We start from the raw sequence: 24,115 nt of genomic DNA, 5'->3' as shown, positions 1-24,115 counted from the left end.
TCATAACTGCATATCTGGATGTGACTTGGTGTTGCATTGTATTTTTTAGGGCTGTTAATGTGCATCTGCAAAGAGTCGGACACGACAGTGACTGAGCACACACAGTATGCGTTTGCAGCTGTGAGAACTGGAGAGGTGAAGTCAAGTATCCATGGGGTCCCCAGAGCTTAGTTCTGGGCCCTCTTCTTTATCTACATGCTGTACCTAAGTGACCTCCTCCAGTCCCATGGCTTTAAATAGCTCCTGTATGCTGATAACTCCTAAACCTACATTTCCAGTTCCAGCCTCACTTGCAAATCTAAACTCCATATATCCACCTGTCTACTTGATCAACTACTTGGAGGTCTCACAAATATCTCAAATAAACACATCCAAAGCAAAACTACTAATCTCTGGCTATCAACATCTCCTAACCTTTACTTGCTACAGTCTCCTTTTTTTTCCACCAATAAATGGCACCATAAGCCACCCAGTTGCTCAAAACAAAAATCTAGAGCTGCCCTGTCCAATATGGTAGCCACTAACCACATGTGACTATTTCAATTTAAATCAATTTAAATAAAATAAAAACTTCAGGGGACTTCCCTGGTAGTCCACTGGCTAAGATTCTGCATTCCCAATGCATGGGGCCCACGTTTGATTCCTGGTCAGGGAACTAGATCCCACATGCCACAATTAAGAGTTTGCATGCCGAAATTAAAGAAAAAGATCCTGCATGCTGCAACTAAGACCCAGCTCAGCCAAATAAAGAAAAAATTAAAAAATAAAATAAAAATTTCAGATCCTCAGCTTTCCTAGTCACATTTCAAATGTTGAATGGCCATGTGTAGCCAGCAGCTACCATACTGGACAGTCAGATACAGAGCACTTTCATCATCACAGAGAGTAATACTGGACAGTGCCTCTCTAGAGATGCTGCCATTGATGCCTCTTTCCTGTACCTCCCACATGTAATCCACTAACAAATTCTATGGGATTTTACCTCCAAAAACATTCCCTCTATCAATTCATTTGTCTCCAACCCACTCCTACAACCCTGGTCTCTGGCCACCATCACCCTTCACCTGGACTGTTGAACTCACCTCTTAATTGCGCTAGTTCCAATCATTCCCACTGTAACCATTTCCCCTATAGCAGACAGAATGATTGTTTTTTTTTTTAGTTTTTTTTTTTTAACTTTATCATGCCTTGCCCCTCCTACAATGCTTCCAGTGGCTTCCGTGGCAGAAACCGTGTTTTTATCCTAATGTCTTTTTTCCCCTACCACTTCAATAATAGGATCTCTGAAGTTTACAAGTGCACATAGAAGCCCAAAATAAAGAATACATTTTCCAGAGCCCCTCCCTGCACTTAGATGTGGTCACAGGACTGAGTTCTGACCAGGGAGAGACAAATAGGTTGTGTGTATGTCCTTTCGGAGAAGGTGATGGCACCCCACTCCAGTACTCTTGCCTGGAAAATCCCATGGACGGAGGAGCCTGGTGGGCTGTAGTCCCATGGGGTCACTAAAAGTCGAACACGACTGAGTGACTTCACTTTCACTTTTCACTTTCATGCATTGGAGAAGGAAATAGCAACCCACTCCAGTGTTCTTGCCTGGAGAATCCCAAAGCAGCCTCTTCTTGCTGCTGTAACAGGAATGATGGCTGAAGCTGGAATAGACCACGAGGTGAACTTGGGAGGGGAGGCAATGGCACTGTGAAGAAACAAGATACAAGGCGTATGGGTCCCTGACACAGTGGAGCAACCCACCAGCTCTGGAATGCCTACCTACACTTTTACATGAGAGAGAAACAAATTTCATCTTGTTTAAGCTCTGATTATCTGAGGTATTGGAGACGGAAATGGCAACCCACTCCAGCATTCTTGCCTGGAGAATTCCATGGACGCAAGAGCATTGTGGGCTACAGTCCATGGGGTCGCAAAGAGTTGGACACAACTGAGCGATTAACACACACACACACACACACTTGAGGTATTCTGTCATGCTGCTGCTGCTAAGTTGCTGCTAAGTCGCTTCAGTCGTGTCCGACTCTGTGCGACCACATAGATGGCAGCCCACCAGGCTCCCCCGTCCCTGGGATTCTCCAGGCAAGAACACTGGAGTGGGTTGCCATTTCCTTCTCCAATACATGAAAGTGAAAAGTGAAAGTGAAGTCGCTCAGTCGTGTCCGACTCTTAGCGACCCCATGGACTGCAGCCCACCAGGCTCCTGTGTCCATGGGATTTTCCAGGCAAGAGTGCTGGAGTGGGGTGCCATTGCCTTCTCCGATTCTGTCATAGTGGGACCTAATTCTAACTAATACAGCTTCCCATCATAGTTAGACTAAAATTCCAAATTCCTTACTGAATGAAGTATGAAACATTTAACACCATCAGGTCCCACTCCAGCATTATCTGCCGCCTATTCCTCATCACACTCCAGGCACCGTGCATTTTCCTTTCTTTATAAAAATAGTAGAGAGAGGTCACATATACCCTTTTCCTCCTTATTTTACTTTTAAAAATTTCTTTATTTTTGGCTGCTCTGGGTCTTCCTTGCTATGTGCAGGCTTTCTCTAGTGTGGCAGCCGTAACTACTCTCTAGTTGCCGTTCGCTGGCTTCTCATTGCGCTGGCCTCTCTTGTTGCAGAGCACTGGCTCTAGGTGCGAGGACTCTAAAGTCTGGTCTCAGTAGTTTTGGCACAAAACCTTAGTTGTTCCTCATCATGTGGGATCTTCCCAGACCAGGGATTGAACCTGCATCCCTTGCTGTAGCTGATGTATTCCTTGGACTACCTCTACTTTCTTTTTTGCTGCTCTCACACACCAAGCTGCCTCATGCTTTAGGGCCTTAGCACTTGCTTTTCCTTCTGCCTGGGTTGCTCCATTTCATAACTGACTTCTTTTTTGTTACTCAGGTCTTAGCTTAAACATCACTTGGGTCAGAGATGGTTCCCTAATCAATCTAAAATACCCAATGAGTCATTCTCTTTTACAATACCTTGATCCTCTCCAATCATCAGAGCTGATGATTCTTTGTTTATTGTCTGCCTCCCCTACTAGAATGTAAGCTTCACGAGGATAGGAACTTTGGTTGGTTTACTGCTGTACTCCCAGGATCTACAACAGTGCATTAACCTAGTAGACTACTCAGTGAGTGTTTGCCAAATGAACACTCAAATACTGTTTCACGGACAGAAACATTGCGGTAAAATGTAGGGTTTCCAAAGTCACACGTCCCAGATCAGAAATCAGTCGTGTGACGTATACCAAGTGGTACACTAAGACTGTCCGTAAAATGAGATTTCCTACATCAGACTAGGATTTAAAAAAGATAAAAAGCGTTGATAAAGCAATTGCTCTCCTCCTTTCCTTTGAGCGTTCCCTTCTTTTCTTCCACCTCTTGGCCTCTCATTTGGCCACTTCCTTTCTGAAACTAGTCCTTTGAAATTTAGCGGGAATTAACATCATGCGCCAGGAGGGCCACAGCTGCGCAAGCGCGGGACACCACTCTTTCTCGCGCGCTATCTTTGCAGCTTCTACAGCCAGTCAGAGTTAGCGTTGGGGCCAAAGTTCCTAGGACTCACCAATCGTGTGTGGGAGGCGGGCCGCCCTGGAGGCAGTGGCGAGAGGGGGCGGGAACAAGGAGAGAGCACGCACGGTTCCCGGGGCCAGGGTCTCTGCAGGCCAATCCGAGAGGCCTGAGGTCTGAAGGCAGTGGGGCGTGGCGTTGGTGGCTCCCGCACCTCGAGGCCGTCCAAAGCCGAGCCAATCAGAATGAGGAGGTGGAGGCGACTAGCCAATCAGCGTGCAGAACAGCGAAGCAGGGAGGGCGGTGCGGGTTGAGGAGTCTCGCACCGATGCCGCCGGCTCCCTAGGTTCTGTCAAGGGAGCCTGGCGTGCGGAGGCGGCTGAGGAGGCGGGAAGTCGGCAGTGGTTGAAGGGGCGATTGCTAACTTGCGGGGAGAAGGTCTGAGGGGTTGAGCAGCCATGGTGATGGCGGCGAAGAAGGGCCCAGGGCCGGGTGGCGGGGTCAAGGCGGAGGCGGAGGCGGCCTCGGAGGTGTGGTGTCGCCGGGTGCGGGAGCTGGGCGGCTGCAGCCAGGCCGGGAACCGCCACTGCTTCGAGTGCGCCCAGCGCGGGGTCACCTACGTGGATATCACCGTGGGCAGCTTCGTCTGCACCACCTGCTCCGGCCTCTTGTGAGTGGACCGGCATGCGGGGAACATTGGGGGGAGGACCGGGAAAAGAGCGGTGGAGAGTCGGCGTTGGGGACATCGGGACCCAGGGCGAAGGGCCAGAGCCGAGGTCAGGGGCGGCGGGGTGGCCTGAGACACGACGGATGTGCCGAGAGGGTCGTCTGCTGCAGAGGCGTCACGGGGAAGGGAAAGGATCAGGGGCAACAAGACATGATTAGAGTCGCGATGCAAAGGAAAGGAAAGACAGCGTGAGAACTGCAGAAACTCCCTAAAGGAGGGGGAGCGATCCGAAAGTGGGGAGAATTGAAGGAAACTGGGGTGGGGGTGGAGGGCCACAGATTTAAAGGGCCAGAGAATGACAAACACCCCCAAGGGAACTTCGTGTAGATGGAGGGCCAACAGGAAAGACTCAGTTTGACAGCACAGTGATAATGTTAGGTAAAGGGCCATGTTCTAGTGTTCAGGAACAGATCCTAATCTTTCAGGACTTTGGAATGCTACCCAGAGGGAAATTTCTTACAAATCTGAGAGATGAATGCTGATGGGTTGCCCTCTTCAGAGAACTTAACTTTTCCAGAGGTTTGGGGATCTGGATGAGCCATCCTTAACTGTAATAATTTACACTTTCAAGTTCCTTGTTTCCACAGCTTATTCCTGGTAGTAGCATCTAGCAACTCTTCTAGATTGGGGCAGGGTGGGGGGTCCCCTTGTATAATATGCAGTGCTACCCTTTAACTGTATTTGGTCACACTTGAGCTAATTTAGAGCCACAGTTCTAGCCTAGATTTCTGGTTATATGGTAAAGTTCTTTTTCCCCTTAGGGAATTATTATTATTAGATGCATGTCTAAAATTTGATACCAAGCCTATATGTCTATCTTTATAAATTTAACAAGGGATTTATTTTTACTTTTTTAGTATTAATACATTGGTTTGGTTGGTTTTTATTTTAACTAGGAGTGCCTTCCTTGTTTCTTCTTTCACCTTTAGGAGCCAAGAAGGGAGCAGTATTGTTCTTGGGTGACAGATGGGAGAACAGAAGCAAAGAGAGGTTTAGTAACTTATCCAATGCCAGATGGGGGTTGCTGTTTTCAGCATTTGTTGCCATTAGTTATGATCATGGCAGACCAGAAATGAGGATCCAGGTCCCCTCATACAGTTTAGGATTATTTCTCTATTTGGTTTTTACCTCCTTTACCAAACTTTTATGTTTTGATCAACTTTACTTGTATGTTGTGAGGATAGACTTGACTTTGGTGTAAGTAAAAGTTTTGTGGCTCTTGGGACAGTGGTTTAGAAAGCAAACTGGAGTTTGTCAAAAGTTGATATAGAGGCTCAAATGGAGTAGGAGAATGGAGACTGAAGACTGGGACAAAATATTGAAGTATTTTGAAGAGAATAGGAGCAAAGTTTAGGACTATTTATAGGGTAAAGTAGAAAGAGCATATTCCTGAAGATCCTGTTATGAAAAGGCAAATCCAATTACAGACTCAGTAGAGAAGTAAAAGGAAGCAGGGGGATAAAACTGATGGCAGATCAGAGTGTAGGTCCCAGGAAGAAAATGTCAGGAACAGCGTCAGTTCATTGCCATGGTTAGCTGCCATGGCATGAAACCTCAAACATTGAATAAAGGGCAAGTACTGACATCATTATTTTCTAGACCTTGGTTTAAAGTATCCCATAGACAACACTTCACTTCTATAATGAATATCCCTCAACCAGGACAGATGGAGGGCCAAGGGATCTGGCTCACATTTACAACCTGGTTTCTTTTGCTGGAAGAGTTAACTCTTTAAATGTCATTGCACAATTTTAAGTGTCATTGCACAGAACTTTACCACTTCCCGCTGTGGTCACTGTTGATCTCACTGGTGAAAAGTCAAACACCTGCGATCTGGACAGACACTGGGTGACAATGACGTAAGGATTGGTTACTGTAACAGAGAGGCCTGTCTCTTGTCTGCAGCGTGTATATGTCCAGCTAGGGGCTTAACTCCTCAGGAACTGAAGTTCCTATAGGACCAATGGTGGGGGCTCCCAGCACACCCCGCCTTTTTTTTTTTAGTTTCAGAACAATTTAGAAAGGACATTTTTGCTTAGTATTTTGGTAAAGCATTATAAGAATCACTTGCACTGATTCTCAAGGTGGTAGACTTTAGGGAACACATTTTGGTGGCTGGGAAATGAGAAGTTAGGCCAATCCTTTGTTATCAGGAAGTGAGGGGACAGTGAAAGGTCAAGAAGCTGGACCAATAAATGAAGCTCAACTGTGAAGGCATGTTGAGGTTATAAAGAGAGAAATATAGAAAGAAACTCCACAGGAAAGCCGTAGTTGCCCTGGCTGCGACCATCAGACTGGATTCTGATGGTCCTTCTCCTTCTCCTTTCCAATTGGAGTTGTAATTAGCATAGAGTAGGGCAAAGCGTGGAAAGCTTTAAAAGGGATCTTCACAAAGTATTACCTGTGTCCCTTGATGTCCCTTGGGAAGGGCTGGGAGCTGGCAGGTGGGCCACAGGTAGAATGTGAGGTGGGGCTTGCTGGCTGCAGTGTGAAGAGAGGGCACACAGCCCAGGAGATGCTGAAGAGCCATGTCTCCATGGTGATCCACACACCAGTTAACATCTTAAATCCACATGGTTGATTGCCTACAGATTAGGATTTTCTGGTGGTAGGAAGTGAAATCGTAGTAGTAGGCCAGTAGCTTGCACATTCAGTCAGTAAGTCAGTCAGTCAACAAATATTTGTTGAGAGTCTCTGAAGCCTCAGACACCAGTTTAGGCACTGGAGATATGGTAATGAACAAAACTGACAAAGTCCCATCTTCAGGTGGCCTGAATCCTAGTGGAGGCCGTGGCCCTAAATAAATCATCAAACATATAAATGCAGGTATTGATAAGCGCTATGAAGTAAACTATAGCTCAGCATAGGCTAGAGACTGATGGGAGCTCGTATTGAGGTAGCATAATGAAAAGAGAAGAAAGATTCTTTCTTAATATAAAGGGGATATTGACATATACTTTAGTATAGGTAGAGAAAGGAGACAGCAGGATTGGCTTTCTTCTGAAAGCTAGTTTTCTGTTGAGTGTGTTACAAATATATCAACCACTTAGGGGGATGGAGTGTTCTGGGGGCAGTAAGCAGAACTGCCAGGGTTCCCATCTGGCATGATGGACTGATACAACAAAGTTGACAGTTGCAGCCAAAGTTGAATCTCCTAAGATCTGAAGAAAAATTGAGATTGGACTGGTGGTGGGTAGGTATGAATATGCCTTCCTGTCTGCATGTGCGAGCTCATTCTTGCTGTTTTTTTAAATGAGACATTTTTTTTCTCATCTCTAGCAGAAACCCACAGTGTTGGGTGTGGGGGCCTGAGAGAGAAGCTGCTAGCTTCTCCCGTTGCTAAATTTACATACATGCTGCCACAATTGTAGGTCCCAAATTTGACCTAGTTTTATTCATTTGGTTTTCTTCCAATACCTAATTTCCCTAACCTGGATATAGATCCTTTTAATCTCCCCAATCTGTTCATGCGCTCGCCTGTTTAGTTATATTTCTAACTCTTATACTAGAAGATGAGTCTGCCATTTGAAGCTCAGGAGGGGTAAAAATTGCCCCTGAAAAGGATTTCTTTCCAGAGCAGTGCCTCAGTGTTCTCTCTTGTTCCAGCTTGCTTGGATGCCTCAATGGATAAAAATGGATAAACCACTTTTCTTGAAAAGGAAATAGATGGCGAGGCCTGAGATCTCATTGGCATCTAGGCTAGGCACCAGTTTTTCAGCCAAGTATGTGACATGTTTCCTTGACCTGTCTGTTTGGATCTGTCCTTTAATCCATCATTCAGGTCTCAGTAACGGATATTTATGTCTTCTACCTCTTTATATCTTTACTCTGACAATGGGATTAAGTCAGGATTTAGATGGACAGAGCTCTGGACTGGGTGTCAAGAGATGAGCTTGACAGCTCTTTCTTTGTGATAAGCTGCTACCCTCCTGGTACCTTAGTTTCCCTGTCTGCCTCACTAGTAGCTGTTTCTAACTGAAACACTTTTATCTCCATGGAAGGAAAGGTATAATATGCTGTTCAATAATTCAGTACTTTTCCATCTATCGGGGTTGGAGAGGGGATGTATGCCTGTATGCCCTGCCCTTACTTTAGGCTGTCCCTCCATCCCCTTGCACTTCACCTTTCAAATTCACTTCTGCTGGGCAAGAGGGACAGAGTCTCTAAAATTACAGATTTAGGCACTTTATCACAGAGGGCCCTTGGAGAACTTGAAAAGCTCCTAAGAAAATAATAAATTACCAAAGGGATGAGAAGAAAGCGGGGGGATGTGAAAGGTCTAAGATTGAGCCTAAAGAGGAAAGTAGCTGCTAATATCAGATTCAGTGTGTCTCTATATGAAGGCAACTGTTTATTATTGTCATTGAGGAAGAGCTTCAGGAAATGGGTCAAAGCAGGGAAATTTCGATTGGAAGAAATTCCCTAAAATTAGTGAACTGACCCCAGAGCAGGGTAGTAGGGGAGCCTTCCTAAATAGGGACTCTTCTTGGCAATGTTTGGGTCCAAGATAAGAGCAAACCTGATTTAGCTGAACCTGGCTCAGAGGCAGAGAAATGGAATCCCAGGGGCAAAGAAACACAGTCTAGGGTAGATTCATTTGAACGCAAATATTCAGAGGTAAGGAATGCCCAAGTTCAAATCTGGCACAAATGAAGGAACTTGGGTGCTGGGTGGAACTGTTTTTTTCCACTGTCGACCTGGCAGAACTTTCTTATTTGAGTAGCTGGGCAGGTTTTAGGCTTTTATGAAGCAAGATAGAAGCAAAATATGGGCCAGTTTGAGGGTGATGACCACAGAGAAACAAAAGTTGTGGTATTTGCAGAAATAGTAGTATGCTTCTAACAGAAGCCAAAAGGAGAGAGAGAGGCAAAGAGAGAGGATTGGACAGACTAGGATCTCTGCAAGTCACTTCACTTGCCAAGCAATTCTGAGTACTTCAGAGAGTGATTCAGAGTACTCCAAATGCCGTTTATGTGCCCTGTGTAAAAGAAACTGAAGTAGAAAAAGGCTGAAGGCTTGAGCCCTAGTAATGTCCTTGCTTTCAATTAGAAAAAGTTGCCCTATTCTGGGCAAATACCTTTATCTATTTCCCCAGCTCCTCCTGGTTAGAAATAACAGAATATATTTGTTGTGATAACCAAAGGGCAGTGCCTCCTGCGAGCTCTCACTTCTTCTTTTGGGGCGAACCTGAGAGTTATGCTGGGGAGACCAGCTGCAAGTTGGAGAGTCAGTGTGTTTAATTCCAGGCCAGTGCTTCCCATCTGGCCCCAGTGCATGACCCTGGTATGTACCAAGTAACACACAACACTCCTAGATCATTTGCTTTCAGCTCCCGAGGGGAGAGGGGCTCTCGTTTCTAACTTGCTTCTCTCAGCCAGCAGTGACCTCTCTGTGATTCAGAGACAAATGCTCTGACTCATGGGCTGTGTAACTAGGCCCTCTTCCTGGGCTGCGGAGTGTTACCTTGTAGACTCTCCCTGCCCCCAAACCATGGCTCTGGTTATACATAATCCAGTCTACAGACATCAAGGTCAGAGCAGTGCTTTTTGTACTGTGCTATGGAAACATCCTGTTCCATCAGATTCCTTAGGCCCAAAGCACCTAAATCACTTCTTTTCTCTGCTTTGCCTTTATCCTGTCTCCACCCCCTCCCTGCTCCCACCCCCCAAACCCCTCCAGTCCAAGCTCAGCCATAGGAAGTTCTGTTCTAAGCATCTCCTCTAGATTGATGAGTGGGTCAAGTTCCTCCCCCCACCACCCAAGGAAGCACACCTCCCTGTTTACACTTTGCTAACAGTTCCTGGTTGTCCTTTCAGGAAATGTCAATGACCTTTTTTGTGATAGGCTTAGAATCTGTTTTTCTAGTGTAAACATAATCCATTTTACTTTTCCCACGACCATTTGTCTTCCTTCGCTGCTGCGGCCTGGTGCCTGATCTGGCTGTGTGTGCCTGCTGCACTGGGAAGCACCCTGGTCCAGACTCCCCTGGCCCCTTCTTGGAAACAAGTGCCTGGTGATCAAGGACCAAGTCCTGTAATTTTTGTATCCCCCACAGTGCCTTCCACAATGCCTGGTATTTTATTTAGCAGAGTAAATATTTGTTAGTGGGAGGTGGCAGGGCAGCCCAGGCTCATAGGAACAGAGGGCTCTGTCTACTCTTCTGAGAACTCAGAAAGGCCTGGCACTCCTGGGGCAAGGGCATGGAGGCTAAGGTGAGAAAGGGCAAAGGAAAGAGTATCAAAGCAGGATGTCTGAACTTTGGAACAAACAGAATCCAGCCACTGCTGAGAGAGGCTTAGGAGGAAAAACTGGAATCTCTCTGAAATGCAATCAGAAGACAGTCTTCAGGTCAAATCAAGTTTAAGAGCGATTATTTGACACTGAGTTACAGAGCCTGGCTCTTGGTTTTCCCTGCTCTCATCTTTCCTCAGGGCATCTATCCTCTTTGATATTGCTTATCTTTTAAAGGGTCATTTTGAGAACCATCCAAGTCTAGTAGCAGAATTGCTGAAAATGCCCCCAGTTGTAGCCTCCAGCGTCCTTCCTGTCCTTGGTTAGAATCCCATAAACGGTAACCTATCGTCCGGAAGAGCAGCTTCCCTTCACCGTTTACCTCTCCCCCTGTCATCCGTCTGCTCTCCCACCGGGGCTGCCTTCACTTACACTAATCCACGCTGCCGTTCTGCCCAGCTCCCGGGATCACCTTTGTTCGGTGTGTGCACTTGGAAGCTCGGACGTGTGCTTTCTCCACCTTTCCCAAGATTTCTATCTGGTAAATTCTGTTTACTTTCCTGAGGGTGTCAGTCAAGACCCTATGCTAGAGTTACTTTTATTTTCACGTCTTGCTTTGCCCATTTTTTCCGGGGAGTAAAAACCCAGAGGCCTCTCAGCTGGGACTGTCTTTCATGCATACACCCGTGGTCTTTCACTCTGGCCCCAAGGTCCAGTTTATTTGTTTTGGTTCAGCTACTGGTGTTTTAATCTGTTGAGGGTGGTAGATTTAGAGCAAAACTGAAGGTAAGCAGAGGGGAACCTCTGAAACCATGCCTGGCTTAGCCCCACGCTTCCGTTAGAACACTCCGGAGGGGAGCTGAGTGGGAGGAAGGAAGCCGGCTTGGCTGTAGTCTCCACGGGGCATCTGTGGGCAGAGCTGGACTCCCAGGGAGTTAACAGAATGAAAACACAGGGCTGGCACAAAAGCATCCCTACAGGGTACATGTTCCTGACTCCTGCCCGTCTCGTAGCTCACGGTTGAAGCTGACTCTTGCTTCGTTTCAAGATCTAGAAGTGAGAGCAAAGTCTGGAGTATTTCTCTTCCCAGAAATCACTTCCTAAGAGAGGGACGCCCTCCATCCCTCCACCACATGGCCTCCTGCGTAGAGCAGAGGAGCAGCAGCCAGCCTAGGGACTCTTTTTGTCTCCAAATTTTATGCGTTGGTATTATCAGGAATATCAGGGGCCTTCATTTTTGCATTCCCTCCTGCTTGAAAGATTTGTGTCTCTATGGATTCTGGGACCCTGAGCATGTGCTGTAGGCCTCAAACAATGATGAAGCAGGAAGTGGGAAATGGTCACACACCTGAGTTCCCTGAAGTACCCCTCAGCCTGAACATTCAGCTGCCGGGGTCTGAGCCAAGAAGAGGCGGCTCTGGATGGACAGGCTCTACCTTCTTCTTGGGAGTGACTGGGGTTCCCTGTCTCTCAGGAGAAGCCTCCAAAACATTCTGGCCGCCCTTCTTTCCTTGAATTAAGAAGTAGCTTCAGTCAGAGAGTTTCATTTACATGTGGTTTTATCCTGTCCCCTCCCTTTGCTCCCATAGGAAGACCTGCAGTGCTAACGGCATTCTGCTTCTCTTGTGTTCTGTTTCCCCCTCACAGGAGAGGCCTGAACCCCCCTCACAGAGTCAAGTCCATCTCCATGACGACTTTCACTGAGCCTGAAGTCCTGTTCCTGCAAGCCCGTGGAAACGAGGTGAGCTGCCACTGCCGCAATGATTCCAGGCTGTACTTGCCCTGTCTGTCAGCAGAGTTTTGCCTCAGATCACAGGAAAGCCCCTACAGTTTTCGGTTAGAGTTTCTCTTATTTTTTAGTGTGTAAGGTATCTTACCGTATATACATGTATACATTTACAGAATCTTAGTTATACAAATTGGGGTTTGTCTGGGCCCCTTGTTGGAAGAATCAGGGGAAGGCGCAGTCTCTGTTGGGATGACCCTTGAGGGAGAGATGCTCCACAGTGATGAGCGTTCAGAGTTGACCGGGCGGCCCCTCTGAGCAGGAGCTCCTGGAGCCAGCTCTGCTGACTTAAGCCTCGGCAACTGGGTGTAAGCCCATGTCTTTACTTGAGAGTACGTTAAACCCCTTCTCCAGCTAAATCTGCTGGTGGGAAGACTCCAACCTTGGTGCGGGCAGTACTCCTTTGATGGGCTTACTTGGAGAGTGCAAACAAGAGCCTCTGGAAGCCACAGCTCTGAAGATTGCTCCTGACCCCACCCCCATCCAAATTTAGTTTCCCTTAATTCTCATGACCCTGTACTTTCTTTCACAAGACGTGTCACCATGTGTCATTATAAATGTATCTGTATTTATCTGAGACACTTTCCCCATTAGATTATCAACTCTGCGCGGACAGAGATCATGTTTGTTTTGTAGTTGTACCCAGATCCTCATGTGGCATCCACGCTCCATAAATGTTTACTGATGGGTGAGTTGGAAATGGTATGATTCCCACTTCACACTTTCTGCCCCAAGTCCTCTGTCACTCGACTTCCTCCCTTTAGGTTTGCAGGAAGATCTGGCTGGGTCTTTTTGACGCTCGGACATCTTTAATACCAGATTCCAGGGATCCTCAGAAGGTGAAGGAATTTCTCCAGGAAAAATATGAAAAGAAAAGATGGTAAGGAGGAGGAAAGAGATTACCCTAGAGACATGTGTCCAAGACACTTCATCTTATGGTCCACTTTCCAGAGCTGAACTGGGGCTTCTTTCAAAGGCTAGACGAGGGTTGAGTCTGTTCCACTCAGATTCAGTTAGGACTGAATTCTGACTTCTAAATAATAAAGGTACAAGAAAGGACAGTTTGCTCTTGGTCACTGACCCTACAGATTTGATATCCCCCTCCTTTGGGGAGACAGAAGACTGTGTGGAGGGGAGAGCTAGTCTCCCCAACTGTGGAGTGTGGACTAGTTTTTATAGCTCAGATGATCTCACAGAGAGAGGTGGCTGGCTAAGAGCACATGGCCTCTAGATTTACTTGTCCAACCCATGTTTTATAGGTGCCCTTTTTTCCTGTGGGGAAACAGCATCTCTGTTCTCTCTTGCCTTTTCTTCCCTCACATGCCACTTCTTGTTCCATCTCTGGGGGGTGTGTATGGTTGGGGATAACTATGCGGTGAAGAAGAAAATGCAGAGAGCGAGGAGACTGGTGTGGGCACAACAGCATTCTGTAGTCCCTCCTGGGAGTGTCCTTGGGATTAAAAAAGATACATCCCAAGTAGAGACCACATCCACTGGAGTGGAAGGGGATTTTATCAGAAGTCCCAGGAGCCAGCAGGGTAAATGCCGAGTGCTTAGAAGATGAAGTGGCAGAGAAAGAAGAACCTGAAGACACACCCAGGAAGTAAAAGGGGGCCCTTGAGTAGGAAACTGGAAAATAGGATCACCTGTTGGTCAGCCTGATTGCAGATTGTTATTATTTGAAACCAGATGGTTTGACCTGTCAGAAAGAGGAGGGAGAGGTGTGGGGAAGCCCAGCACAAGCCAAAGCAAACCAAACAACATGCCTGCAGGAAAATAATGATCATCTGAGAGTAAAGGAGAAGCTCAAGTTGGGCAGAACTCTCCTGTGTCGCTCAGATTCCTTTAGTTCAAAAAAGAGAATCAGTAGGGAAAATAAGAAAGGACTTTGCTATAACCTGTTTTCTCAAGCACTTAAGCTGAGCAAGGTCCTAGGTTTCAAGGTTTCACCCCTCCTCTCTGCCTAACTATTCTTTCTCCAAGGTATGTCCCCCCAGACCAAGTCAAGGGGCCCACTTACACCAAAGGCAGCACCTCCACCCCCGTCCAGGGCTCCATCCCAGAAGGCAAGCCCCCCCGCACACTTTTGGGGGATCCTGTGCCGTCTCTCTCAGCTGCTGCCTCCAACTCCAGCCAGGTAACACTCAGATCTGCCCTTGACATTATTATGGGATTTGGGAGACAGGGGTGTCAGTTTCCTAAATCAAATCCCCTGGACTTAGCAGATGATCATCCAGGAGGTGTGAATGGGTTCTCAGCCCTGCTGAGACCTAGGTCTTAAATTTCTCACCTTGGACTTGTGTATTTTGGAAGAAAGAACCCAACAGGAAGTGGTATTTAGGGAAGTCAGAGTATCAACTTCAAACCCCACCACTCCTCCAAAGAAAAACAGGGGCCAGGACACTGCTTCAAGCAGCTCCAGGGGCTGCTGCTGGGTGCCGTCCCTATGTATCTCAGGGTTACCTTGACTCATGCTCTAAAGTGTGTGGTTCTGGGACTGGCTGTCCTGAGAGGACAAAGGAATTAGGTATGAGAAGGGCTGAGGCAACCTTTCTGCCCAGGAACCCTCTTGGTTGAGGGCAGTTTCTCCTTCTCTTCTCTCTCCACTTGCCTATCTGGGGACAGCCAGGGGAGCCATGCAGGGGCCTGGGTCATGACTGGGATTCCAAATGCTATATGTACTGCCTTCTTCTCCAAGCCTGTCAGTCAGCCTCGGACGTCCCAGCCCCGGAGCTCTCAACCTCCTCCCCCCTCCTCGGTCAAGAAAGCCAGTACTGATCTGCTGGCTGACATTGGTGGAGACCCCTTTGCTGCTCCCCAGGTGGCACCAGCTTTTGCTGCATTCCCAGCCTTTGGGGGTAAGTGGGACTTGGGACAAGAACTTTTGTCCCCATCAGACACGGAATTTTACTTAGCTCCAGCTCTGCACAGAAGTGAACGAGATGGTGATTCTGAAGCATCACAGCCTGGAGGGTGAGGGTCAGATGAGTACAGCCAGGATTACATTAGGGAGTTTGACCAAAAGCATGACAGCGGGGGGCTCCTAGCCCTTCCTTTTAGATAACTGGAAAGAGCCTTTTTCTTACTTTCTCTCTAGTGAAATGGGGCAAGGGAATTGTGACAGGTTCCATTTCCCTGCCCTCTTCCCGAAGATCAGCAGTAGCCAATAGAGGGTGGAACAAAGTGGTTCTCTAGTTTCGCTTTTTCTTTTTTAAAGCCCTTCCCCACAACAAAATTTTTTTCACACGATTCCACCCAAACTAGACCCTGACAAAAATGTTAATGCCTCATGGAGTAAGGATAAAAAGCGGGGAGTAAACTTGGAGGCTCTGAGAGCCTCTTTCCCTCTGCATGGGTCTGGCTGTCTGCCCCAGGCTCCTGCCAACTCCCTCTGAAGAGGGCCCTGTGGGGAGGCAGATGTCTCATTGAGTGGCTCTTGGCAGCTGTATGATACAGATTACATACATTTTATATAAACATAACCTTCATATTCTCTCCACCTACAGGCCAAACGCCTTCCCATGGGGGCTTTGCCAACTTCGATGCCTTCGGTAGTGGCCCCGGCTCTTCTGCATTTGGAAGCATTCCTCCAGCTGGCCAAGCCCCGTTCCAGGCCCAGCCGGCGCCCCCAGGTAAGTTCTGCCCCTCTGGCTTCCTTTCTTTCTGGCAACTGCGTTCCCATTGTCCACACCCATACATCATCCTCATTCACATCCACACCAGCCCAGAGAACCACACAAAGAGACGAAGCTTCAGGAAAGGATGAGAGGAGTCTGATGAGGTTCTTGTCAGGAAGGGGCTCTGTTGTTCTTTTTTTCTTTTTCGTGTAAGGAAAATGGCTAAAAGCACAGCAGGAGTTGTGCGGGCTGTGTGGGTAGGAGGTTGCTGACTGGGAAGTAAGGGAGACTGAGACTAGAAAACTTGAGAATTCGGACCTGAGAATGGACATGACCTTTCCCCTCGAGGGCCCCCAGAGCAAGGGCTGGAGCAGTGTCCAGGGCAGTCTCCAGAAGGCCTCACCCATCCCTCTTAGAGCAGAGGACTGCCCACTCCATGTCTCGGTGTTCTTGCTGTGTGAATGAAGGAGCATCTAAAGGCCCTTCAGGCACTCGGTCCCTCCCAAAGCTCCCAAATGACCGTCTCCGGAGCTTTCGGGCTGCCCCCTCCCTTTGGGCACCCTGCACACTGGAGGGCAGTCAGGAGCGCTGTGAGGACAGACGTCTGGGGACAGCCAGTGACTGACTCTCTCTCTCCTCCCCACCGACCTGCCCTTTCCCTTCCCCACCCTCACCGCCAGCCAGTCGGATGCTAACTGGAAGTCACAGCTTTGGTAAGTTACTCCTCCCATCCCACAGTGACCCAAGACAGGAGACTCTGTCTCAGACCCTCGAGCTTTGAGGTCTGGGAGGAACCCCTCAAATTTACCCTTTTTACAGGGGAGGCAGCTAGTGGTTTCCCTAGTCATCAGTCCACAGAGAGGCAGAGTCCAGCCCACAGCACAGATTTCTGATTCTGCTCTGCCCACAGCCCCCACCACTTCCCAGCATGAACTGGTTGATTTTTTGTTTTGAATTTAATTTTTTGAATAGAACAAGAGGAGACATTTTATATTGACAGAAGTTAAAATTCACAACAAAATTCTCACATCGTGAACTTAATTAAAGTAACTGATGAGGTAGCCTGAAAATCCGTAAAGCAAAAACTATTAGAATGAAAATCTGATAAACCAACAGATAGAGATTATAATAGGTTCTCTCACAAAATTAACTGATGGAGTAGATGGACAAGGAAAGAAGGAAGGAAGGTAACCATCTGAGTAACACTTTAATAAGTCTGACCTAAGAAATACAAGTAGAACTTTATAACACAAATAAAGAATATATATCATATTATTTTCAAACATAATAACCCTTTTATAATTTGACCATATATATTAAAAAAGTAAAAGAATATATATATATAATTTGACCATACACTGGGAAACAAAATCTCCATAAATTCTAACAAGGAGAAGCTGCATAGGTCAGAGTATTCTATATGGTAAAAGATGACCTCAACAAAGATGTCCTAAAAAATGTCCCAAAACAATGTTTCGTGTCCTTAAAGGCATGAAGCAGATAGGGAGAGGATACCTATTTACAACATGGAAACAGACAAAAAGCCAATAACCATAATGTGCCTTTCAAAATTCCTATTAATAAGAATAGAATGGCCAAGGGATAGAAGCAGGTAATACCCAGAAAAAAACATGAATACATCCTCATCCTGACTAATCAGAGAAAATACAATTATAAGAACTATATTCACACAGTTTTTAAAGATTAATAATCGCCAATACTGTGTGGGGAAATAGGTATGCTACTTTTAAGAATATAAATTGGTACCAGAATATACAATTTAGCAAGAGAAAAGTATTCCCAGGAATGGTTACCTCAAAGGAAACAGCCTATGACAAGGTGGTTATAAAGGAGTCGTTCAGAAATGCATTCCTAGCACAACTGATTAAAGAGAGCTTAGGGGACTTCCCCAGCAGGCCAGAGGTTAAGCATCCGCACTTCCCACTGCAGGAGCTCAGGTTCGATCCCTGGTTAGGGAAATAAGATCCTGCGTACCGCGAGGTGTGGCCAAAAAAAGAGGGCTTATTAAAGGGGCTCTTTTAAAAGAGAGAGGGAGAGAATAAAGGTGTCAGCCCTGGAGCCATCGCAGGCTGAACCTGGGATGGACTTTTGGTCCAGTGTCTGCTCATCTCAAGAAACAGACAGTCCCCGCCCGACCCCAAGCCCGCCAGCCCCAGAGGTGCCCGGGGAGCACCCGGCTGTCATCTCCTCGAGGAAAGAAAGCTCTCCGTTTGCAGTCGAGGAAGCTGGCTCACCAGGCCGGCGCCCTGGCCCAAATCGAATGGCTGCTCAGGGGCGGATCCAAGTCACTTCTCGGCCCACCACGGTCACGAAGGGGTTTCTGTGAGGGTGACACGAGGAACCACTAAGGTTCGGGGAGACGTGGGCGTCTCTCCTGACGTGCCGGGTTATATTTTTATGTTTTTGAGGGGGAGGAGAAGGGGAGGCTTCTAAAAGTGCGGTTTCCTCTGAAACTGTGAGGAGGCAAGTCTACACACCCAGCCGCGCGGTCAAGGTGCCCACAAGCAAGCGCGCAGGTATCACCCGAGCCCCGGCCGCTCTGCCCTCTAGCGGTCGCCGGGAGGCACGCAGCTCCCGCTCCCGCCGCGCGGACGGCCGGCCAGATCCTCATTGCGAGGAGCACCCCAACCCGAGGGCCCAGAGTGGCGCTGAAGGGTCGGGCCCCAGGGAGGACAGGGAGCCGCGTCCGCTCGGGAGGTCCACGTACCTCGAGTCCGTCGGGCAAAGGAAGGGCCTGGAGTCTGAGAAGCCGAAGGTCCACCACAGCCCGGCTGGTTTTGCAGTCGTCCTCACTTAAGACCAGTGGGTGTTACAGCCCAGCGCGTGTCCCTCGGGAAAGCCCGGGGTGGGCAGGGAGAGGGCTGAGGAGAGCACTGTCCCCCGAGTGCCGACCCTCAGGAAGCAGCCCGTCCCCGGATCCTCGCGGCAGGCAGCCTGACTTCCCCACCGGATTCTCCGCTCGTCCACGTTAGGCCGTCCCATCAGGTGTGCCCAGCACCAGGAAGGTGTCCTTAACAGGGGTATCTGCACAAACGCGGCAGCCTCACTCTTGGGAAAAGGAAGCGCAGGGAGGTCCACAGTACAGTTCTGAGGCGCTCAGGACCCCAAACTTCACTGACAAGAAACCAGGGCTAAGGTTTGAGGGGGCCAGAGCGCAACCACATGGATCTGAGAACCTCCCTGGCCCTGCTTTTCCCTCCTAGCCCTGAATGTTAACTTTTCCTTTCCCTCTGTTTTTTGGCGGGGGGTACTGTGCCGGGTCTTCCGTGGTTTGGGGCGGGGGGGGCGCGAGGCTTTCTGTAGTTGTACAGCGTGTGGGCCTCGTCTCCACGTCATCATGGCCTGGGGGCCTTACGTGATAGACGTCTCCACGCTCTTGTGGCACGTGCTGGCTTACGTGTTGGACGTTTTCACGTTGTGGTGCCTGCGGGGCGTTGTAGTCTGGGGATCGTGTCTGCATCACCTGCATTGGGAGACGAGAGTCAACCTCCGGCCACCAGGAAGCTCACTCCTGTCCCTCTCTTTCCTCTTGTGTCGGAGGAAGTATCTTCCCTTGTGAAGGTTCCCTCTCGCCCCCTTCCTGCCTTCTGCAAGGCTTCGTCCCATGAACTTTCCTATCTGAATTTGACCTCCACTTTCTCCACCCCTGCTGGCATGTTCCTTTTTTCCCACAAATACATTTCAGGTTTCCCATCTTACAGAATGTTTCTGCAGCCTGACCCACGCTGGTCTCTTGTCTCATCTCCTCTCCACAGCCCTGGCTCTGGGAAAAGGAGGGAGCAGCCTTCACTTACTCATTTTTATTGTCCTATTTTCTTTGTTTTTTTTTTACTACACATTTTACGACATAGTATACATACTATTCTACACTTTGATTTTTCTTTAGCTAAACAGTACTGTTAGATTTTTTTTATCAGTACGTGAAGAGCTTCCTCATTCTTTTTTATAGCTGCATCGCTGTCCAGTTTATGTCTACACCATGATTTATCTACTCAGTCTCCTGTTAGTGAATATTTAGGATGATTCAGTCTTTTGCTATTAAACAGCACTGCAGTTGTGGGGAGGGGGCGGCATTGGTAAGTTATATCTGTAAGGAAATTTCCTGGCAATGGAATTGGCCTAATGGGGACCAGTTGACACCGAAGTAAAATACATCACTACAAACGTGTCAGGTGCTGGGAAGCAAAAGGACAAGGTTCTAGGAGAGAAGAACCAGAATCAAATATTGGGGTCAGGAAGGCCCAAAGAAGACAGAGTTCACTGGCCCATGGGCAGTGCACCCCAGCTGTGATCTGAGCTTGTGGCATCAGAGAGGTCTCCCCAGAGGGGAGGATGCTGGCAAGGCTGGAAACCAATGCTCAGCACCTCCAGTGGCATCTGCATGTTCCCTGAGCCTCCCAAGTGACCCTGAACCTTTCTGCCCTTCACAGTGCCTCCCCCACCCCTACCTGCCGCTACATACGATTTATCCATAAATGGAAATTCTGCTTTAGGGAAAAGACAAACTTCTCCGTCTCATAAGGAAAAAATGGGAAGTGTAAGCCAAACTAGAGCAGGAGGGACAGTGACCTGGACAAGGAAGAACTGCTTGTCTTTCGGAGGTGGCAGTTTCCAGCACTAGGGAGACTAAGAAGGGCTGGGTATCACGTTGCCTAGAATCCTCAGTGGGAGACAAGCCCTCCAGAACTGAGCGATCAGGGGAAGAACGGGCTGGCTCAGAGGACCCTGTTGGTGCCATCATGCCATCCCTCCCCTCCCCCTCCACTGCACCCCACCTCTATCCCTCCTCTGGCCTCTTCCCTCCTGTCTCACGCCAGCACCCCCTGTTTTACTCCTGTTCCTGCCCAGGGAGCAGCCAGGGAACTCCATTTGGTGCCTCTCCTCTCGCACCTGCTAGTCAGCCCAACAGCCTCGCAGATGTGGGCAGTCTCCTGGGGCCGGGGGCATCAGCTGGAGGCATCCCCAGCAGGTAGGTCCAGACGTCGGGGAGCTCGCTCTCGGGCAGGAAAGCCAGCCAAGAAAGCCTGGCCTTGGTTATCCCACCCTGCTCAGCTCCTCCTGTCCGGCAGGATGGGGCTGCACCTCCTGGTTCCTTGCCCAGCCCACCTCCTCGGAGCTGGGTGATGTGCAATGCTGACTTCTCTCCCCGTGTCACAGCATCTTTGGGATGGCTGGCCAGGTCCCCACGCTCCAGTCGGCCACCACTGGCGGAGGCGGCAGCCCAGGGCTTGCTTTTGGAGGTGAGTCTGTCGTGTAGAGACCCCGGGAGGGGATCTAAGGCCAAGAGGAAATTGAGGACTCTAGAGGGAGGGGGTGGGGAGAGATGCACACGGGGCTTTAGAGGAATGCTCAGTTATGATATTAACCAAACGGGAAAAAAATAACCAGCTCTTCCTCCCACCTCTACCCTATTCCACCCTGAGCAGCCTTCAACCCTTTCACCACACCTGCTGCTCACACCCAGCTGCCTTCCACCAACCCTTTCCAGCCCAATGGCTTGGCCACAGGTAAGCCTCCCAGACTATCCCCTGACGCTAGCTCTCTCCAGAGTCACCAGCCCAGGCCAGACCGGTTTAACTTCCAAGCCACTTAGTGGGCAAAAACTGGAGACACCCAGGTCACGGAATTTCAGAGTTAGAAAAAACAGCTTGCCTCTTCCCTGAGCCGGTTCAGAAGGGTTGACATTGACTGGTAGTGGTGGTGATGCTTTTTCCTCCAACCCTGTTTCCCCCGGCGGTCCAGCCTCCTCCCTTCTGTGTCCCTCCTGAAACCACGGCTCTGTTTCCTGCCCTCCTCAGCCGGAGTTTTCTCTCTCCAAAGTCATGCTAGTGTGCCGCCACCTCCTTTTTTTTTTTTCTGGTTGTTATCAAAAAACCTTGAAGCCAGGGAGAGAACAATACTCCCTGCCAAGTTGACCCACGTGGCGGGCCCAACGCTTAGGGCTCTCGACCGTTACTTCATGTTTACAGGAGTCATGCCTAGGAGATAGGAATGGTCCCCGTTTCAGAGGTGAGAGTAACTTGCTGTGGTTTGTGCAGTATAAGAGGTGGTGGAAAGCGGACCCCAGTTCCGTGTTGTGCTTGCGCTCCTAACTAGCCTGTCCTCTGACCCACAGGCCCCAAGAGGGCGGGTTTGGCAGGGTGCACGGAGGCCAGAGAGTTTCGTGCTCCTTCCGGGTCCTTCCACTAGGTTCCTCTGGGTAGGGAAAAACTAGCTTCCATTTCCCTATCTTGGAGGGACTTAGGAAGGACTGTTCTCCAGCCGACCTTCCAGAACCTCGCCTGTCTCACGTCCCTCCCTCCACAGGGCCAGGCTTTGGGATGAGCGGTGCTGGGCCAGGCTTCCCCCAGACAGTGCCACCCACTGGGGCTTTCGCCAGCCCCTTCCCAGCACCGCTCTTCCCCTCACAGACCTCGATGACTCAGCAGCAGAATGGTAAGGGGTTCAGACCAAGCCCTCCTTTCTTACCCTATTCTCACCCTTGGGTTCTGGGCGGGTCTGTGAATGTGTGAATATTAGGAATATGTATTAGGGAGCCAGACCTCTCAGCTAGTTCCATTTTGGACCAGCAGGGGGAGCCCAGGGAAGCAACAGACCTGCTTGTGTCCTCTGATTGTTCCACATGTTTATTCCCCACTTTGGAGAAGAGCCTGCTGGGCCCCCCGCCTTGGGTTGTAGTTGGGCCTGCCCGGCAGGGAGACAGGCGAGCTGGGCAGCACCCGCCTGAGCGGCAGGGCTCCTGTCAGCTGAATTTTTGCTCTTGCCTCCCAGGATCTTCCTTCGGAGACTTGGGATCCACCAAGCTGGGACAGAGGCCACTGAGTCAGCCAGCCGGCATCTCCACCAACCCCTTCATGGTGAGTGCGCCAGGGCAGGGCCCAGGCCTGGTGAGGGCGCGTGGCCTTTCACTCCGGGGGTTGGAGATGGAATCCTTCCAGGAGAAGAGGGTGATGTGGGGCAGGACGCATGCCCGTTCCTCGTGAGACTCTGCTTGGCCCAGCCAGGGATCCTCGGCCCTGACTTCATCCACCCTCCCTATGCCCTCTACTGGCCTCCTAGCTCCCTCATTTGCCCTCTTCCCTCCACACAGTCATTTTGAAGGAGAAAGGAGTCCTGAGCCACACGTCCTCTGTGGCCTCCAGCTCGTCCTCCCTAATTTAACAATTTGCGGTTGTTCTTTCTTTCCAGACTGGATCCTCATCAAGCCCATTTGCCGCCAAACCTCCGACCACCAACCCATTCTTGTAGCACTGTGTCCTAGGGGGGTCTGCTCTCTGGGGCCCCTCTACTCCCTGGAGCTCTGACGACCACTTGCCTGTGGCATTTCTGCGGGTCTGAGACCAGATGAGTCTTATTTTGCAGGGTAGGGGGCTGAGGGAGGCGGAGCCGCTAATGCTTTGCTTGGGGCTTGCAGATAAAAGGACAGCTTCCCAGGTCAGCCGCCCCCAGGTCTCCTTCCCTTCCTCCTCCAGCTCCCACCCAGGCAGGGGTGGGGCCCCAGAGGCGAGATGACAGAGCCAGGCCTAGAGGAGCCGTGGTGTTTTATTTTTCGAATTATTAACTACGATGACAGTAGTCCTCCTCTCGTGCCCTTAGCGCTCCCTTCACTCTGAACCCTGTCAGGGGAGGAAGCCATGGGCATAGGCTGACCAGTGCTCCCCTGTGGGAACAACTCCCCAGTGCCCAGCTAGCTGATGCTGTTCTCCTTGTGGTCGGAAGCACTGTGGGGAAAGCAGGGCAAAGGTGGGGGGTGAGGCACAGAATGGTGATCAGACAGGCCGAGGAGGCCCTGGGGGACCAGCGTGCCCTGGCTCGGGCCAGCACCCCTTTCTCCATGTTCTCGCTTCCCCAGCTTCCTGCCACGTTCTGGGCACTTAGAATGAATCATTTCACCTACAGACTTACACACGCCCAACTGCCGTCAAGCACTTTAGTTAGCTGTGGTGTCATGTTTGGATACCAGTGTTTTATATTTATACATAGAGAATTTTCTAATATAGCCTATTATCTATCTATCTATATATATGCACACACACATATCCACACACAGCCATTCTCCCCTCCCAGACAGCTCTTCCACACGGGAATGGGATGAACCCCTATCGGGGCCTTGACTGCAGAGCCGGAGCTCCAGGGGCTGGGGGAGGGAGCCACATGTCCCGATCACCCCAGGGCCTGAGCTTTTTCAGGAAAAGGCTTTGTGCAATTGGCTGGGTTGT

General features: G+C 49.4%; 1 protein-coding gene across 3 annotated transcripts; it reads left to right on the top strand.

Annotated features, from left to right (window-relative positions):
• The first annotated feature begins 3,819 nt into the window (after positions 1-3,819).
• On the top strand, positions 3,820-23,874 carry AGFG2 (ArfGAP with FG repeats 2). 3 transcript variants are annotated; one of them, NM_001206722.2, is made up of 13 exons: positions 3,957-4,184; positions 12,120-12,213; positions 13,023-13,138; positions 14,242-14,395; positions 14,957-15,116; positions 15,765-15,890; positions 16,556-16,588; positions 20,745-20,865; positions 21,054-21,136; positions 21,323-21,403; positions 22,203-22,331; positions 22,668-22,753; positions 23,085-23,841. In NM_001206722.2, the coding sequence occupies exons 1-13, from the start codon at positions 3,973-3,975 to the stop codon at positions 23,142-23,144; spliced, it is 1,455 nt and encodes a 484-aa protein (NP_001193651.1). In that variant the 5' UTR covers positions 3,957-3,972; the 3' UTR covers positions 23,145-23,841. The 3 variants fall into 3 exon arrangements, with proteins under 3 accessions (XP_005225121.1, XP_059737219.1, NP_001193651.1); XM_005225064.5 differs by lacking the exon at positions 16,556-16,588 and having other exon boundaries at positions 3,820-4,184; positions 23,085-23,874; XM_059881236.1 differs by lacking the exon at positions 22,203-22,331 and having other exon boundaries at positions 3,820-4,184; positions 23,085-23,874.
• The last annotated feature ends 241 nt before the right edge of the window (positions 23,875-24,115 follow it).

Source organism: Bos taurus, chromosome 25 (assembly GCF_002263795.3).
Source record: "Bos taurus isolate L1 Dominette 01449 registration number 42190680 breed Hereford chromosome 25, ARS-UCD2.0, whole genome shotgun sequence".
In the NCBI taxonomy this organism is placed as follows: domain Eukaryota; kingdom Metazoa; phylum Chordata; class Mammalia; order Artiodactyla; family Bovidae; genus Bos; species Bos taurus.
The sequence above is the reverse complement of the archived record's forward strand: the minus strand, read 5'-3'. Positions and strand labels throughout refer to the sequence as shown.

What these genes read in the sequence shown, in the direction of transcription:
- AGFG2 (NM_001206722.2), top strand. Translation starts at nt 3,973, where the DNA reads ATGGTGATGGCGGCGAAGAAGGGCCCAGGGCCGGGTGGCGGGGTCAAG. An exon ending in CCCAGGGCTTGCTTTTGGAG is followed by an intron (nt 21,137 to 21,322) that starts GTGAGTCTGTCG and finishes CACCCTGAGCAG; the next exon opens with CCTTCAACCCTTTCACCACA. An exon ending in TCTCCACCAACCCCTTCATG is followed by an intron (nt 22,754 to 23,084) that starts GTGAGTGCGCCA and finishes CTTTCTTTCCAG; the next exon opens with ACTGGATCCTCATCAAGCCC.